Below are 18,102 nucleotides of genomic sequence, written 5' to 3'. Positions count from 1 at the left end.
TAATGTGACTTAATGTACCCCCCTGTTTTTCCTCCCCTTACTTCCTCTATTGCTGTTTGCTTCTATCCCCAAAATTTCAATAAAAATTTCAACTGTTAATAAAAAAAATGTGTGTACAGCTTTATGAAACTTTAAGTTCATTGTGAGGTTTCAGGTTTTGTATATTTGGTTTTATTTTCAATAAAATTAAATTAAATTAATTTGTAATCTGCACATCTTACATACTTGAGTGCAGATTGACATCAGTCACTGTTTTATCATTAAACCATAATGCATTTTCTTTCTATTGAAGACACATGACTCAAGGAGTGGATGTATCCAGTGTCTTCATGGAGATGGTTAAGGCCAGTGCTACTGTAGATATTGTGCAGAAGAAGCTGGTTTATTTGTACATGTGCACTTACGCTCCTCAAAAACCAGACTTGGCACTGCTAACTATCAACACTCTGTGTAAAGATTGTTCAGACCCCAACCCCATGGTGAGAGGACTGGCACTTCGGAGTATGTGTAACCTCAGGTCAGTATACACTATAGAGGTCAAAAACTGCTCATGCTCACTTAACACACAACAGGAAATCATTGGCAAAATAATGGGATTTCACCTTATTGTTTTTTCTTTTTTATGTAGCGCATACAATTTTTAAGTAGAGCCATACACCTAATTTTCAGGAAGAGTGCCCATTCAAGCTTTCTCTCTACTTTTCTGTGTCTTGAACACAGTGAGACAAAGTGACTTGTCTAAGATTGCAAAGAGCTGACACTGTGTCGAACCACAGTCTCCGGCACATTTGTGTCTTTAATATAGACAGTGAGTGCTTTTAACGGCTAAGCTACATCTTCCAATAACACTGAAAGTGTATTTACATGTTCACATGTTTATGTTATGTTTTGGGCAGTGTCTTGGCAAGCCAGAGCAAAGTTCCATAACATTTCTTAGTTACAAGTTGAATTGGTTAAACAATTCAGAAATGTCCATTTACTAGAGTGCAAAAGTCTTTTTGTGAGGTCACTTTTGTGCAATTGCACCTGTTTTTACAGATAAAAACAAGCTGGGGTTGCAGCTTCTGCTGGGAGGATTTGGGCCGATAAGGTGCTTTCCTTACAGAGGGTTACGTCAATGCAGCTATTTTCCACAGACATGCAACACACAATTATTAATTCAGATAACAGAGCATAGAACATACATTTACGTGGAATATACCTGTTTTTCATAAGGGCACACAGGCTTTTTCTCCCCACAATATGATTTTTTATTTTTTTTAAAATGTTTTAATTTCCTTGGAAGTGGAGAAGAATGAGTCCTGTCCTATATTTATATTGGGACAAATTTGACCCTTTTGGGAAAAGTTCATTTCTAGACACACTACAACCAAATTAATAAAACCCTTCAAACCCACAAAGTTAGCCATAAGACTGTTATGATCTTTCCTTACTGATAATTAAATTAAAGGTAAACTAAGCAGTATTTTAGGATAAAATAAAGCTCTAATCCTTAACCACTGTAGTTGTTACAACTAGTGACACTCTAGAACGTCCATGAATAAGCATATTTTCCGTTATGAAGGCAGCCCCTCCGTTTTCCACACAGGCGACAATTTGGACACTAAACAAAGGCAACAGGGCTTAATCACTAACCTTACATTTAGATGCAAAATTTACACTTTACTAAATCGCCCCATCTGCATTAAGCATACATCTTTCTAGTGCAAACAATAAAAACTGTTTAGTGTAAAGTTTGCACATAAATGCACTGTTTTCAAATTAGCATTAAAGAGTTCACTATTAAGTGTGATATTATAATTCTCATTGAAGTTCAATTTATGATCACTGAAGTGCCTATTGCACCTCTTATGAAACTTCTTTATTGTTGGCTTAAATACATCCTCCAGTATGGCCCAGATGACATCTCCACTTTGTTCAGGAAAAGAGCTTCCCTGTAAACATGAAAAATAAAAAATAAATCCTTGTTTAATAAACACACAGACCAGACAACCCTAGAGTTAGTCAGGGATCATACAAAACCAGAGTTTAAATTTGAGGATTGGGTCGATAATCAGAAAAATTAGTTTATAATTCATGTCATGCTAGACAACTTTCTCTTCTAATGGAGTTACTGTATTGATATGTAGTACCTTAGTAGTGCAAGTAAATGTAATTCCTGCTCATTTTGCTTCAGTGATCATGTATTCTTTCACAGAATGCCAGGCATCCAGGAATACATACAACAGCCTGTCCAAAATGGATTACGAGACAAAGCTTCCTACGTGAGGAGAGTAGCAGTGCTGGGATGTGCCAAAATGCACAGGCAACAGGGGGAAGGAGAAGTTGGTGAGTTCTTTATGAACAGTGCACAGTAAAACAGTACAAATTTGTTCTGAACATACTAAATTATTACTTTAATTGTGTTAAATGTTATGTTACTATATATTGTACTATTGTTTGCTATTAACCCCTTTATTTGTGGAGATGTTTAGTTTTCCAATTTTCATATTTTTTAGATTCATCAAAATTTGTATTCGTACCTATTTTACCAAAGTAACATATTTTTAAGTGGGGAAGATAGGGTTTCTTTTATTTTCATGCAATATTGTATTGGAGGAAATAGCTTTGTATGCATAGTATAGGGTAATATGTAAAATACACACTTCCATAACTTATATAATATTTTTTTGCCCTAAAACACTTGATGGACCAGAGCACAATTAGATTCAGTATAAACTGTATTTACTATTAGCTTGCATTTTCCATAATGATGAATTCCTCTGTGTGGTTTACGGCACATTTAATGTTACTAAATGGACTAAATAAAAAGCTGTGAAAGTGAAATTATACCATATTTAGCAAATTAACATAAAACCATGACTGAATGCTTAATTTACATAAGCAACAAAACATCTTTATCACAGTAAGTAAATATGGCTCTTAAAATAAATAATGTTTTGGTTTGGGATGTTATAACAGCTAGAATAATTAATTTGGACTTTACGTTTTATTTATGGGAATTGTACAAACTAATGCACTGCACATATATAAGACTATGGTCAAATTGGACAAACACTTTGCAGCAATGCACATGTTTTTACTTCCCTTTAGTAGTTTTAATTTCCTTTTTTATACCATTGTACTTCTCTTTTCACCCTATTTATGTATTATATAACACATGACAATAATGAGGACATTGGCACCTTTTTAAAATCTATCCCATTCCACACGATGAAATCTAATTTTGGCAGATTGTTTTATTGTGGATATCCACATTCCATAAGAACTGCCAAATTCCTTCCAGGTCTGTCCATTTTCCTGAGCAAATATTTACATACCCTAATCTTTGTGTACAGTTCAGTCAAATAAAATGTGCATTCCATTACAATATAGGAACTCAATTTTTCGCTAAACTGCTACAGTTTTTGTCATTATAAAGGAGCTCCTGTACCACTTTAAATAGAAGCTTGGAGTAACACTTTCCAATTTTTAAATCTTTTTAAGTCTGCATGAGGCGTGTGCATTAGTATATCACATGAGTGTATATTTTCATACAGTACCAAGAATTATGAAACCAGATGGTTTCTGTTTTTCTATAACCTTGGGCGAATAAACAGTCTTCCTGATAGGGATAAATTTAAATGTAATTAATACTTTTAGAAATCATGTAATCCTCATTGCAGGGATACCTCAAGGGAAATTGACTGGGTCCTTAGTGACTACTTATTGGTGTAGATAATTAATAGCATAAAACATATTGGTTTAAATTTCTCAAATTATTATTAACTTTGTATAGTTAAAAATACAACATATGATCTGATTTCTGGTTCTGGCTGTTACTTGGCTCAGTATGGATCCAAACAATCTCAGCATATGAAAATGACTTCAACAATATAAATGCATTATACATGCTTCTTCTTAGACTTTTATGTTATGTTCATACAACCATAATAAGCTTCACTTCCTGACAATAGTATTGCATTAAGATAAGTATATCTTGTAATAGAATGATTATTTTTCATGAGCCGCAGATATTTTGTGCTTTAAAAATGGCCACCACTATGTTCTTCAGGTATCTTTTGAAATACTGGATATTTCTTTAGGTATTAAGGGATCTTGTCCAGCACCAGGATCAATATGTTTTGTCTTTTGTGGGTTTATTGGATTTGTATGGTGGGGAGATTTAGGTTTTCCAATTACTACTACTACTAACTGTTCAAAAATTTTATGATCGCCCTTTATGCCGAAAACCCTTCAGAAATTTAGGTATCCAAGGTAGTCAGGCCTTATATTCTAATCCCTCTGCTAGGGTTTCTGTAAATGTGGTGCTTTCCTTCCTGATCGCTAACGGTACCCGACAGGGTGTCCTCTCTCCCCCTGAATTTTTCCCTTGTAATTGAGCCCCTGTCAGCCAAAATTCGCTCCTCCCCGCATATCAAAGATGTCACTGTGGGTTCCAATGAATATAAACTCAGCCTATTCGCAGATGACATCCTCCTCACATTAACCTCCCCCCATACTTCACTGTCAAATCTGTTTGCCACACTCTCGGCTTATGGTTCCATTTCAGGATATAAAATAAACCCTTCCAAAACTGAATCCCTAGCTCTCCACATACCTCCCTCAACCCTGGGTCTCCTTAAAAGCAACTTTAGCTTCTCCTGGCGTCAGTCTAAGTTAAAATACCTAGGTGTCTTTATCACCTCCCATTACGATTCCCGGTATGCAGAAAATTTCCCTGCCATAATCAAAACAATTAAGGTGGATCTGCTCAGGTGGCAAAAACTCATCTCCTAGATGAGCAGAATAGTCGCCCTTAAAATGAATATCCTGCCCTGCTTGCTTTATCTTTTCCAGACCGTGCAGGTGCCCAGGTCCACCCTAATTCAACTACATTGCTAGTTCTCTCAGTTCGTGTGGCAGCATACTAGTTTTTCCACTCTACGTAGGGTGGCGGCTATCAGGGGCAGGAGCTTCCCGGACATCTGCTTATACTACACTGCTACTCACTTGAGTCAAGCGGGTGATGTGGTTTACCAAAAGTCAAGGTCCTAGGTGGATTGATTTGGAGTCTTCCTGCTGCCGGGTGACATCCCCGGACTCAGCATTTGAAATCACAATGGGCGATAGAAGTCTCTCACTGCGATCTCATCCAGTTACTTTATTCACCTGTCAGATATGGGACTACTGTAAGCTTCATTTTGAAACCACCTAAACCCACTCCAATATAGGGCCTCTCTGGGACAACCCAGCGTTTCCCCCAGGGCAATGTCATTCTCGATTTAAGTCATGGCAGGAGAGTGATATCAGGTTGGTGAGAGATGTTCTGACAGCAGACCAATGCATCTCATTACCGCTGCTACAAGAGAGATTTGATTTCCCTGCTGTTAGTGTCTTAGTTGAAGGTAAGCAAATGGGCTATGTCGACTCTCTTTCTAGATCTGATATAGCGAGACCCCTTACTCCCCTGTAATCCTTATGTATCAATCACCATTGCAAAGGGGAATAATTTCCACTTTATATAACCTTCTAATCTCCTCCAAACAACCCCATACCCCTATCCACGAACTTCAATGGGAGGCTGACCTGGGTAGACCGCCAGATGAGGACACATGGGAAACAATTAGAGAGAGGGTCTCCAAGACTTTCATTTCATCTCTTGTTAAGGAAAATGTCTACAAAATGCTGGTATCTGGTTCCTACCCGGCTGAATAAAATCTATGGGTCCACTTCTGACTTATGTTGGAGGGGCTGTGGAGAACTTCAGTTATTAAAAAAACAACCTTGGCACTCATTCCAAAATGCAATTCGAGAGAATTACTGTAAACACAATGCTTCAGAATGTGGTTATCTGCCACAAAAATAATAATACATGTAGTAAATTGACAGAATAATGTGACTCAAATTTAAGTTATCACAAACCACTGGGATGTGCTCCAAGCATTCTACCAGATATGGCAATAACAACATTTCTGCATTATTTTTGCATGTTTAGAACTGAAATATGGAGATTGTGATATGTTGTTCTCCCATTCTTGCTATCATCAAGGAAAACAGCGCTGTTCCTTCATAAATATGTATCCCTCTTGGATAAATAAGAAGGCTAGTGATTAGGACACAAATGAACAGGTAAAGGCACTTTAGCTGTTGTCATTTGATTTCTAATGAATCTGATTATCTCTGTTAAATGATACAGTGGGTGGTGAAATGCTTGTTGCTGACATATGGTGGTGGCCAGGATTGGATGATGTACAGAGAGCTTCAATGTTTGCACACGTCTCAAAGTATTGTGTGGCTTGGTGGTGACGTTGGTTAACTCTCTAAAATAGGTATTTGTAACATACACACAAGGGACTTTATATCTGTTAAAGGGCAATACAGTTAGCCTATAATGGCTAATGGCAAAGTAAATAGCTTGCATTCGTTTCCCTTGGTAATTCTTGTTGAAATATAACTATGTGATTAATAGATCACTATGAGAATTGCTCACTCACGATACTGACTTTGAATGACAGTTACATCCTAAATGTGGTGTCTTGAGGCATTTCAAGTCAGTACTAAGAGCAGATACTGTGCTGTCCTCATAGTGATCTATTAAGGTCTGTTCATGCTGATTACCCCTTCCAGTGAACACAAATCAAATTCACCATGCTTAGTGGCACAACTGCCCATGATACTTCCCCTAACACTAGCGTTGAATTTTCTTAATTTGAACAGTATCTGCCAAAGCCTTTGCCAAATTGTTTTTAACCCCTTTCTAGTCCCATTATGTACAACTCTGAGGCCTTTTTAGAAATCTCTTGATCAAATCATATTGAGCTTCACAAACCTGTGTTGTGAAGAACAGAATTAAGAAAGGCAACCAAAGTGTGTCTTCCATTATTTTTTGGTGTGTGGGGTTAATCAAATTCTTTTCTTAGCTGAACCCATTCCTGTTATAATTCTTTCCCTGTAACATGGATTTATTTATTAAGTTTTTATGTATACCAATGAAAATAATACATTCCCGTAGATGGGATTGCAGAGATCACAAAGAAATGGTCAAATGAAATGAGATTTTAAACTTCTGCATCTTAAATGTATTCATATGTTTGTCTTTTTCTATTCAGATGGAGTCATTGTTAATGAGTTGTACAGTCTACTGCGAGACCCCGACCCTATTGTTTTAGTGAACTGTTTACGGGCTTTAGAAGAAATACTGAAAGGAGAAGGTGGAGTTGTGATCAACAAGCCCATCGCTCATCATCTGCTCAACAGGTTCACTTTCCTATAATACTAATCACATTGCTAGAAATACAGTGTAATTAGGTCTCTAGAAAGACCCATTGGAATATGGTAATCAGTTATTGCTGTCAAGTCTGAATGGCTATTCACTCCTTTTTTCTAAAATATATTCTAATAAATTTGCAGAGCTACATTCTAATTTTTCATAAATATGTCCTAAATATAACGATTCTTATTTTGCTAAAATTTTATTTGTTTCAAATCATTTTATTTTTTGGTTGAAGGGTGGGTATATTGCCAAGAACTCTAATAGCAATTAAAAGAGCCAACAAACTGAAAATAGAAAACGTAAAGAGACACATATTTTCACAAATACACCTTAATTTCAAAAACCTGGCAGCAACTGAACGTTTGACATTCTTTGTACATATGTCATGAAATTACCCTCCGATGTTGTCATGAAATGACAGGTCTCTGTCTTCTCCCCAGAAAATGTTGCTAGCTGGGTGGCATTAAGAAGCAGCCAGGTGGGAGCAGTTGTAATACTTTGCAATAATAATGAAAAATGTTGGAGGTTATTGCCCACACCTGATAGGACTGGTGGTCAGTGGTCCAACACACTGCTGGCTGTAGTGCTCACATAGTGCCTGTTATAATAGGAGAAACAATGGTTTATTATATTATAATAGGACTTTTGTTAGGCTCCAAGAGCCAGGTGTCAAGTGAAAACACCCGGGTGAAGCACCCAGGAAATAGGTGCTGGGGAGAACACCAAACCTGGAAGGTGTAACACAGTTGGTCGGCTGACAGGAAGCATGGTGTGGATTTTGATAAAGTGACTCTGCTATTATTACACACTTTTCTTAAATATTATTGTTCTGATAAGCTCTAAAGTTAATACATATGTATTTATGAATATATTCTCCTCTGTATAAAGCTGTCTTTTTTGTTTAATAGTCCTTTTAGGTTTTGGATTTCCTAATTTGTTTCTAGGATGTGAAAATGTTCTTTTGGACATTGCCTGCAAATAGCAGCATAATATTATTTCTTAATTAAACTGATGTTTTCTGAAAACTCATATTACACCCAGTTCTAAACTCTCTAGCTCTGAACTGCTTTTGCTTCAAGAGTTTTTTCCATCTTTAAGCCGGGGACACATTTGTTTCCATATCTCAATAGTTGGATTTAATGTAGATTTCAGCCATAACAATAATTGTACACAATAATAATTCCAAATATTTAAAATGTAGGTAAAAGTTAATATAGGGGCTGATCAGTGAAGGGCATCATTGATTTGGTAAGTAAATCAGCCAATCAGAGGTTCTCAGGGTCTCTTTCAGTGATGGAAAATGTGTTCACAGAATTTGATGTTGCTGGACTTTGCATATTTCACACCACAGTTAACCATTTGGTGGAGGTTATGGTGTACCATGGTATGTGTTGTTAACTGCATCTTTATTATACCGGTTCTTTTTCCATTGAATATGTTAGCTTGGTGAAAGTTATGTTTAAGCTATGTGAATGTGGTTTTAAGAAATACTACAGGACAAAAATAGTTTGTTTTAAAAAAAAATATTACAGGACAACCCCCTGTAGCTTTCCATTCCTTGCGAAATTAATTAAACTGTATTTTTAGGTTGGCTGATTTGGATCAGTGGGGGCAAACTGAAGTCCTAACATTTCTTCTACGTTACAAGCCACAAAGTGAAGAGGAAATATTTGACATTCTTAATATACTGGATAGCTATCTGAAGAGCACTCACATCAGCGTAGTCATGGCAGCCACCAAACTGTTCTTAGTTCTAGCAAAAGAGTTTCCTCACGTGCAGACAGATGTCCTTGTTCGACTGAAAAGTCCACTGCTTGCAGGTTGCACTTCTGAAAGTAGAGAGATGTGCTTTGCGGCATTGTGCCATGTTCGAGAGATCCTCCGCAGCTTGCAAGGGCATTTTAGCAGCTATTACAAAAAGTTTTTCTGTTCCTACAACGATCCTCACTATATTAAGAACCAGAAGATTGACATCCTGTGTGAACTGGTCAATGATGAAAATGTCTATAATGTACTAGAGGAACTCCGAGTGTGCTGCACAGATGTATCAACACAACCTGCCCACACTGCAATTTTTGCAATTGGTAATTGTATTGACATTATTATGTGTTTAACAATAATTTTTAAATTGTTTGGTGCATGTTTGTAATAAATACTGTGTCAAATACAGAATATAATACTTGAAATAATCAGTTTTCTATATAGTGCTATAATATTCTGCAGCACTATTAAAAACTAAAGATGAGAGCCCTGCTTGCTAGGACTTACATTGCGCAGAAAATTGAAACAAGCTAGAAGTCCTTGGTCTAAACAATGTATATATCACAAACTTTGTCAAGTGCTAAATCATACTGTATGAACTAGGTACCCAGCTAGTTTTTCTGCATAAAAATACTGCATTGAGAAGTAGATATTGGTGGAGGACTTGTGGGTTCTCATTAGATGTGAGTTTGGTGCCAAGGAAACCCACACCTAAAGATTACAATACTTGAGGACAGGTTAATGAGATAGAGAATGGTATTATGTATTTGACTAAGGGATAAAATACCATGGTATTTAGAAAATTGTAAAACTTTTATAAATGTGTTTAACTTTGAAGGTTTGGTGTTCGTCTGATTGGCCGAGGTTGTACAGACGATGTCTGGTCTGAATTTTTTCAGTCTTCACACTGTCTCTCTTCTTGGCTTCTCCAAAGCCCTCTCAGTAGACTTTAGTAACCCAGCATGTCTCCATGTAGTAACAACTTTCTCTGTCTCTCTAAAAAGAGGGTCGTATCCCCACTTTCTTCTTTAGATTCAGGGTTATTCCTTTGATAGGTTTCATCACGCTGTTGAACTCCTTTCCTACTGGATCGTCTCGGCTGATTATGTGAAACATCTTCAATCTCCTCACTCTGGAACCTTCCATCCCTACCGATGGGCAATAGGTGTTGTCTATGGTAGGTTTTCACAGGTCTTTTCTGCCCTTCGGGCTTCACTCGATATACAGGTCACCTGTATATCGGACACCACTTCATGTGGCTCTCTCCTCCAGCAATTTGCACGTTCATATTTTCCTTCTCCAGGTGAGAATTTTAGTGCATCAAACCCATAGACATTTGTCCCTACAATGACCTGCTCATCTCTGTCTTCTTCTTCTTCTGGGTCTGGACACACTAGTACTACTACTTGCACGTCCCTTTTGATGCCAGCCACTTCTCTTAAAAGTTTGAGGCCAACTGTTACATATCCCAAATATGAATAACTTCGTTCAGTAAAACCGCAGATAATCAATCCGGTCAGCAGGTGCAACTTCTCATTAGACAGATTCTCACATTACCACTTCTCAAATATAATGTTTACTTGTGAACCACTATCCACTAGAGCAGTACATTTCTTTCCATTAATAAAAGCAAGCACATGTGGTGTTGTACCCACTAGACCAGGTGGTAATGATCTCTTGGCACAAGAGTTCCTCAAAAACTTTGTTCTCACTCTGTATTTCTCGACTGCTCATCTTGGCGAGGGGAGCGTTGTTCCACCTTCTTGGACACTGTTGAGCAATGTTCCCCACTCTATCACATTCATAGCACCTGCGAGGGTCCCTCCCCAACCCTCGTTTCCCAACTGTGGTTCAGGGTGACGTGTCTTTCACGGTGGCGCTCTTGGATCCCACCTGCTGCGGCACCTCCTGGCTATATGTCACATCAGGCCACATTCAAAGCTCTTCCTGGGATCCCCCTCCTTTCCTGATCGACTGTAAAATAGTGAAGGCAAGAATCCTGTGTCGTCCCTAGCCAGTTAAATAGCCATCAGCCAATCTATTTGTTCTATTTGGGCATGGAGAATCTGTAGTAACATCTCCTCTTTTTCATTGGGTTCAGATTTTATACTTACAGCTTTGGCTTTCTTGATCACCCGATCTCTGAAATCAACTAAAGCTTCTTTCTGCTTCACTTCGTGTATCAACTTATTGAACGTAGGCGCAGTTCTCCCGACACAGCTATTTCTTAGTTTTGAAGCAACTGGATCTAAGGATAATGCTCCTCTTTAATAACCGTCTTATGCGACTCTCATCCACTTCAGCAAGGGTCATTCCCTTTTTGTCTACAATGCGATATATCAGTTTGTCTAATCGATATAGATATTTAGACAATCTCTCCACTGACTCCTGGCAAGTGTTTCTCAGCTTATATAACAGGTCAGTAGTATCATCAGATGTCACAAACTCTCTTTCCAAAGCCGATACATAGTCTTGGGCGCGGTGGCTTGGGGCAAACTCCGCCTGGCGGCTTGTACAATTTCCTTGACTGGGCCTCTCAAGCTCTCCATGACTCTCTGTCTTTTTGCCACTTCTCCAAATACAACACGGTTGTGTCTTTCCACACTTCGTATGTTTCTTCACCCACCAACATGAAATGTAGACCCGAGAAGGGTCTTAACCGTCTATAGCAGCCATCATGCTAATCCCAGTCTACCTCCAAAAACGCCTACTACAATGGGCACATGAGCGCCAGAAGTGGACCATGGAGCTATGGAAGAAGGCCTGGTCTGATGAATCACATTTTCTTTTACATCATGTGGACGGTTGGGTGTGTGTAATTTACCTGGGAAAGAGATGGCACCAGGATGCACTATGGGAAGAAGCTAAGCCAGCGGAGGCAGTGTGATGCTCTGGGCAATGTTCTGCTTGGACATCTTGAGTCCTGGCAGTCATGTGGACGTTACTTTGACATGTACCACCTACCTAAACATTGTTGCAAACCAAGTACACCCCATGGTATTCCCTGATGGCAGTGGCCTCTTTTAGTAGAATAATGCGCCCTGCCACACTGCAAAAATTGTGCAGAAATGGTTTGAGGAACATAACAATGAGTTCAAGGTGTTAACTTGGCCTCCAAATTTCCCAGATCTCAATTGATCTAGCATCTATGGGATGTGCTGGAAAAACAAGTCCGAGCCATGGAGGCCCCACTTCGCAACTTACAGGACTTAAAGGATCTGCTGCTAACTTCTTGGTGCCAGGTATCACAGGACACCATCAGAGGTCTTGTAGAGTTCATGCCTCGACGAGTCTGAGCTGTTTAAGCAGCACGAAAAGTGCTTACACAATATTAGGCAAGTGGTTTTAATGTTGAGGCTGATTGGTGTATGCATGTATGTGTATATATAATTTTCAAATTAAAAAAGAACCATCTCATTGTGCTACCAAAAGAAAACCGTAAACCCTTTCCCCCACACACCCTCACAGATAAAATGTTTAAATTCAATAGGATAGACTGAGAAATTTAAGTTGCAAAAGATACTTGGCAAATAGAAGAACGTCAGTCTGATCATGAATGTGGTTAATTGCTGTACTTGTTTCTGCAATGCATGTTTCCATTTCTTTTTTTTAGGCCGCATTGCGAGAACATACAGTGAGAAGTGTGTGAAAATATTAGCTGGGTTACTTGAGTTTAAACAAGAACATATTACATCAGGTATGTTCTTAACTTTGGTGACAGTGTTAAAATAGCGACTTTGTGGATTCTTTCTGTGAGGTATTATCTACCTCACTTTTAATATTTAACCATACCTCTAAACATAGTTAAAAAAAATTGGTGCAAACTTAGATCTGTTTATGCAGTTGTAGTGTTTTAGCTGTCCTTTTAATACTACTTACATTACTGTGCATTGATTTTCTTGTAACTGTTCGCTTGAATCACTGTTTGCACTGGCAGGATGAAATCCCTGACACCAGGTGAACGATGCAGTGGATTGGGCAACTTTAAGCCACTAATGCAAATGATGACGTAGCATGGTGGGCCTAGCACAGGTGTATGGGACTTGAAGCCTTGTCAGGCAGGGTGCATGTAACGGAAAAACAAATTAATGTAGGTGAGGGTTATATTAAAATATATACTAGTTTGGCTATGGGAAATTATATAGTACAAAACTAGCAAAATTTGACTTGGCCTTTAAGCTTTTGCAATAGATTTGAAGCAAACAGGTTAATTTAAAATTACTTTAATCTTGTACATTGATTTAAGAGAAAAACTGAAACCTGAGTTGCTTGTGAATAAGTCAAGTTCTTGTATGTGCTTTACAGCTGTCATACAGACTTTTCGGGACCTTGTTTGGCTATGTCCTCAGTGCACTACGTCAGTATGCCAGTGCCTTCCTGGTTGTGAAGAGAAAATTCAGGATAATGAGGTAATGTATAATGTTATTGTCTGTTCAAGAACCCAGAAAAAGACAATAAATAAATCATAATTATTTATATTTCAATAGCTGTAATCATTCCCTCATCTTAACAGGTAACAACAATGCCATTCATAAGCAGGTTCTTAATTTTTTTTTTCTGGTCATATTGATGATGACTCAATTATATAATGTTAACAGCTTTATTTTATCCCTAGGGAAAGCAGGCCTTTATATGGCTTCTGGGGATGCACGGAGAGCTTATTCCCAATGCCCCTTATGTCTTGGAGGATTATGTCGATAATGTTAAGACAGAGACTTCCCCAATAGTAAAGATGGAGCTGCTCACTGCTCTTGTACGACTGTTCCTCTCTCGGCCAGCAGAATGTCAGGACATGCTGGGGCGTCTTATTCATTATTGTATAGGTAAGTACTGTCATGCTAATAGATGACAGGGTTGTCCATTATATCACAAGGCCCTTCAAGCTTCAGTTTATTGTAGAGATTATGTACATTTCAGCACTAACTTGTGTTTTCCTCTTGTTACCTTTTAAATCTTACAATAAGGCTCATTTATAAAGTGGGGAAAAATGCAGAGACACTGCATCTTTATAATGCGTGTCTAGTTTTCTTGCATGTATAGGTGTGGTCCTCCATTATTTTTTTTTTACTTGTCATCCATGTAGAAGTTTTGCCCAACATTTTTATGGCATGATTTAAAAAAAGAAATGCTTTAACTCGCTTTGAACCATTCAGATTTTGAGCTCAAAAGCAGTGTGGTCATGATGCCCAGAAGGCTTCTCTGAAGCTGTAAAGTGCTTGGTGGCCTAATGATCTTTGATTCTTGTCTTCTCTGTACCTCCCATGTTGACATTAAAGACATGGCCACTAGAAGCACTCCAAAAATTATTCCAGGAGAGGAGATACATAGCGTGTGAATGATTGATGTGGATTGGCCTAGGAATCATTAATTCCCAGGTCAATCAAAATCCTGATAATCTATGTGGCTGATTATTCAATATACAGCCATATCAAGTCACAGGCTGCGCTTCCTAACCATGTATGGTAATTGTATAATTAAGACAAAGGAAAAGAGAAAGATGAAAATCAGGGGCGCTCTATGATTACTGATTATTGCAAATCTAAAACAAAATTCTTTATTAAAGTAGTAAAGAATTTTGTTTTATATTCGCAATATTTTATTACTCTAGTTTAGAATAAAGTACATTTTCTCTTCCAATAGTCTATATCTAGTTCAATCAAGAAAATGACACATGACAACTGATTTTTATGTTTTATTGATGTTGAGCCCTGTCTTCTACTATTTTCTATGCTATCATAAAATGATACACAGATACATCTGTAGTTAACTTTTTAAAGCATGTTTCTTTCACTTTATAAATTACATTGTATTTTTTTTTATCAATATTACTTATGTACTATCTTTCATAGAAGAAGAAATGAACATGGCTGTACGAGATCGGGGTCTCTTATACTACAGACTCTTATCCACTGGAATTAAGGATGTGCAGAAAGTGCTCAATGGTCCAAAGTCTGACCCATCATTGGGAGTCTTGGTAGACCAAACAGAACAGCCAATTAATGGCTGGGTAATGGATTTTAACACATTGGCTCCTTTATATGAAAACAAGCTTTGCAAATCCATCACTGCCAACTCGGTCAAATGTGAACTAACCTTTGTTACTAAACAGCTTGTTGCAGGTAGGTTTAATTTTATCAAAATCTTTTTCATTACGGCTTAGATATATATCTTATATTTTCTTTGTAACCTCTTTGGACTTTGTAAATTAGAACTCCCCAATGTATGCTCTATAAGATGGAAGATTTTTCAGCTTCTATAGGTCTGAATTGTCTAATTCCCCAACAAGTCATGATTTAAAGATTTCCTTCTGAGGGAACAAATAGATGAATTGCCCTGTGCATGAGGAAATCACCAAAACACTTAAAACAAAAAAGAATATATGTTACTAAAGCCATTTTATTTATTTACTTATGGTACCTAAGCTAGGCACAAAATTATTTATTTATTACCATTTATATAGCGCCAGCATATTCTACAGCGCTTTACAATTTGAGAAAACACATTAATAAAACAAGGCTGAGCATTAACAGGCAGGCAAAGACGTAAGAGGGCCCTGCTCGCCAGCATACAATCTAGCCTAGCAGTCATTAAAACAGACCTCTAAAGAGGTTTTTGGTAATCCTTGCAATATGTTTAAAATAGATAATTTTGTATGCGAAATCCACTACATTTTCTTTTCTAGTCCTTTATATACTATATGGAACATGAAATGAGAGCTATTCCTAAGATGACAGATTTATCTGTGTCATTGTATCGCAGATATCTTTGCTACAGTATGTTGTGGAGCAAAAGTATGTCACTTATTTTCATGTGCTCTGTCTCACAATAGAACTTAATTCACCAGTGGATTCAGAAGTATCACAAGAACCTCCTGCGCCTATCAGTCTAATTAGTGACATTGCAATAACCCCAGAGCTGTTTGAGAAAAAATGGATCAATTCAGCTACAGAGCATTGCTTGGATATCGAATGGAAGAAAGCTGTAGACCCAGATCTCCTACAAAGTTCCCTTCATGTGCTGAACATTTACACTATTGCTAAGAGCAAAGCTGGTACACAGCCATGGAAATCTTATCTTTATGCACAGGACAGTGAAGAAAATATGTTTCTTGTAGAGTTAATGTTATGTGTAGATTCTTCTTCCCTAAAGACTACAGTGAAACAGGGCAGAGACAGTAAAGATAGACTGAACAACTTTGTATCACTTTTGAAAAGTACAATATCAACAGTGTTGGAACTGTCCAGGTGAACATAGAGCTAAAGCTTGAGTATTTCCATCCCTCAGAATCTCCAGTGATCACTACTTTCCTCCCGAGAGAAGGTGCGGGTAACAGAATCTTGGGGAATATGCACAATGCAGTATTATATTTATGCTGTGTGGTCTAATTGTTTTATAGATGGATAAGCTTTTTGGTACTGTACGAAATTGCTATATTATATAGACACTCCCTGCTATTACCAAAAGTATGATGTAAAAGAAAACCAAATGGCAACACTTCAGTACATGCACTAGTTGTTAAGACACTTCAGTTTGAGTAAACATTGCAGAAACTATTGATTTATCTCGGTATTCTTATCCTTTAAATAACATAAGTGAACCTCATGAGATAAATATATTAAACGGCTATTTTGACGTCCATATTTAAAATGTCAATTTTATTCAAAGCAAATCCCGGTGAGATGTAAATATGGCCATTAAATCGCTGAAAATTGGCGACTTGAGAAAACTGTAGTTTATTACTTTTACCCCCATGATTAACATTTTGATGAAGTTTTATAACGAAAAATAAGGATAGCTTCAGGATAATTGTGTTTTTTGTTAGTCATGCATCCTAATAAGCTGGCAAAATGACTGAGTAATAATACTGCTACCACTGTTCTACACTGCACCAAAGTAATATAAATTGGGACCACCCCCCATGGGCTCTACATCAGTGCTGTGCATATGGCCTAGGACAGTGTGACCATGGGGACCAATCAGAAGCTGCAGTTTACCCTGTTTTGTCATTAATATTGTATAGCATTTTTTAGTCTGTAAAGTAATTGAACAAAGATGTGCCCTGGGTTACCTACCTAATCCACCCTTGTTCTACTGGCAGCAGAATCTAGAAAATGTTGCTTAACTAAATGGATCTGTGGTCAGTGTTCCTGTAAAACGGATTGGACAACACATTCACTGCAAACACATCTAGAATCATTGGTCTCCAGGCATTAATTACAGCAGTGAAAATGAGGATGAGTACCCATAGATTGGTGGGTCTCCAAGGTTTTAATCTTCATTTTAACCAACTGGTCCAGGGATTTGTTTTAAAAATATACCTATTGAGTTCTCCTTTAAACATTATTCATTAGTGTAATTGAGTTATCTGTTGTAGCTGATTATTTGCAGCATTCCAAAGTTGGATGAGTATGTATAATACATTTGGGATAATGTACTTATTGTAAATTCTAAGAATAATATAAGTCACTAAGGAGTTTCATGCTTTTATAAGTCAGGGAACCATGTGATGGCTTCTCTTATTCGTAATATTTTACTGCAGGGGGTATTATTTTACAATACACACATTTAAAAAATAAATGTAAAAAAAGACACACAGAAATATTAAGCTGGTCACTGCTCACAGATGTATAGAATAGAGGTATACACTGAAATACACACTGTGAAACATACATACACTAAAACATACATTTTATCTACACAGGATTTGTATATATTTTATTTATCTGTTCATTATCATGAACTTTGTAATATAATCCTTACTCCAACGATAGTATATCCACAGATCCTTCAGACCTGAATGATAGTATAATCCCTGCTCCAAGGGGATGTGCATTATTTTCTGAAAACTCTACACTAACCTCAGCAACATGCAAGAGTCTCACATATATCAGAGCCATTTGAAAAATACTGACAGCTTGGGTGGAAGTGAATTGCTTGCATGCTTCCAGGGGGGCCAGCATGACACTGAGTGCATGGTCATAGGTTGGAAGGCAACGGGGCAAGTATAGTTATGTAGCTTGAGTGCAGGGCTTCTGATAACACATTTATATATATATATATATATATATATATATATATATATATAC

At 37.5% G+C, this 18,102-nt stretch overlaps 1 protein-coding gene across 5 annotated transcripts in view; it reads left to right on the top strand.

Annotated features, from left to right (window-relative positions):
* AP4B1 (adaptor related protein complex 4 subunit beta 1) overlaps positions 1-18,102 on the top strand; it is a 25,174-nt gene extending 7,072 nt beyond the window's left edge. For 4 of the 5 annotated variants that reach the window (XM_075196287.1, XM_075196284.1, XM_075196288.1 and 1 more), the window contains exons 3-11: positions 293-517; positions 2,198-2,328; positions 7,092-7,239; positions 8,843-9,339; positions 12,630-12,713; positions 13,322-13,425; positions 13,632-13,839; positions 14,866-15,135; positions 15,846-18,102. In XM_075196287.1, the coding sequence (XP_075052388.1) occupies positions 293-517; positions 2,198-2,328; positions 7,092-7,239; positions 8,843-9,339; positions 12,630-12,713; positions 13,322-13,425; positions 13,632-13,839; positions 14,866-15,135; positions 15,846-16,264 (2,086 nt within the window). In that variant the 3' untranslated portion in view covers positions 16,265-18,102. Of the gene's footprint in view, positions 1-292; positions 518-650; positions 809-2,197; positions 2,329-7,091; positions 7,240-8,842; positions 9,340-12,629; positions 12,714-13,321; positions 13,426-13,631; positions 13,840-14,865; positions 15,136-15,845 lie in introns of those variants that run through there. The other variant, XM_075196289.1, reaches the window with a different exon arrangement.

This window comes from Mixophyes fleayi, chromosome 2 (assembly GCF_038048845.1).
Source record: "Mixophyes fleayi isolate aMixFle1 chromosome 2, aMixFle1.hap1, whole genome shotgun sequence".
Taxonomy (NCBI): Eukaryota; Metazoa; Chordata; class Amphibia; order Anura; family Limnodynastidae; genus Mixophyes; species Mixophyes fleayi.
Note: the sequence above shows the minus strand (reverse complement) of the source record. Positions and strands in the feature narration are given on the sequence as shown.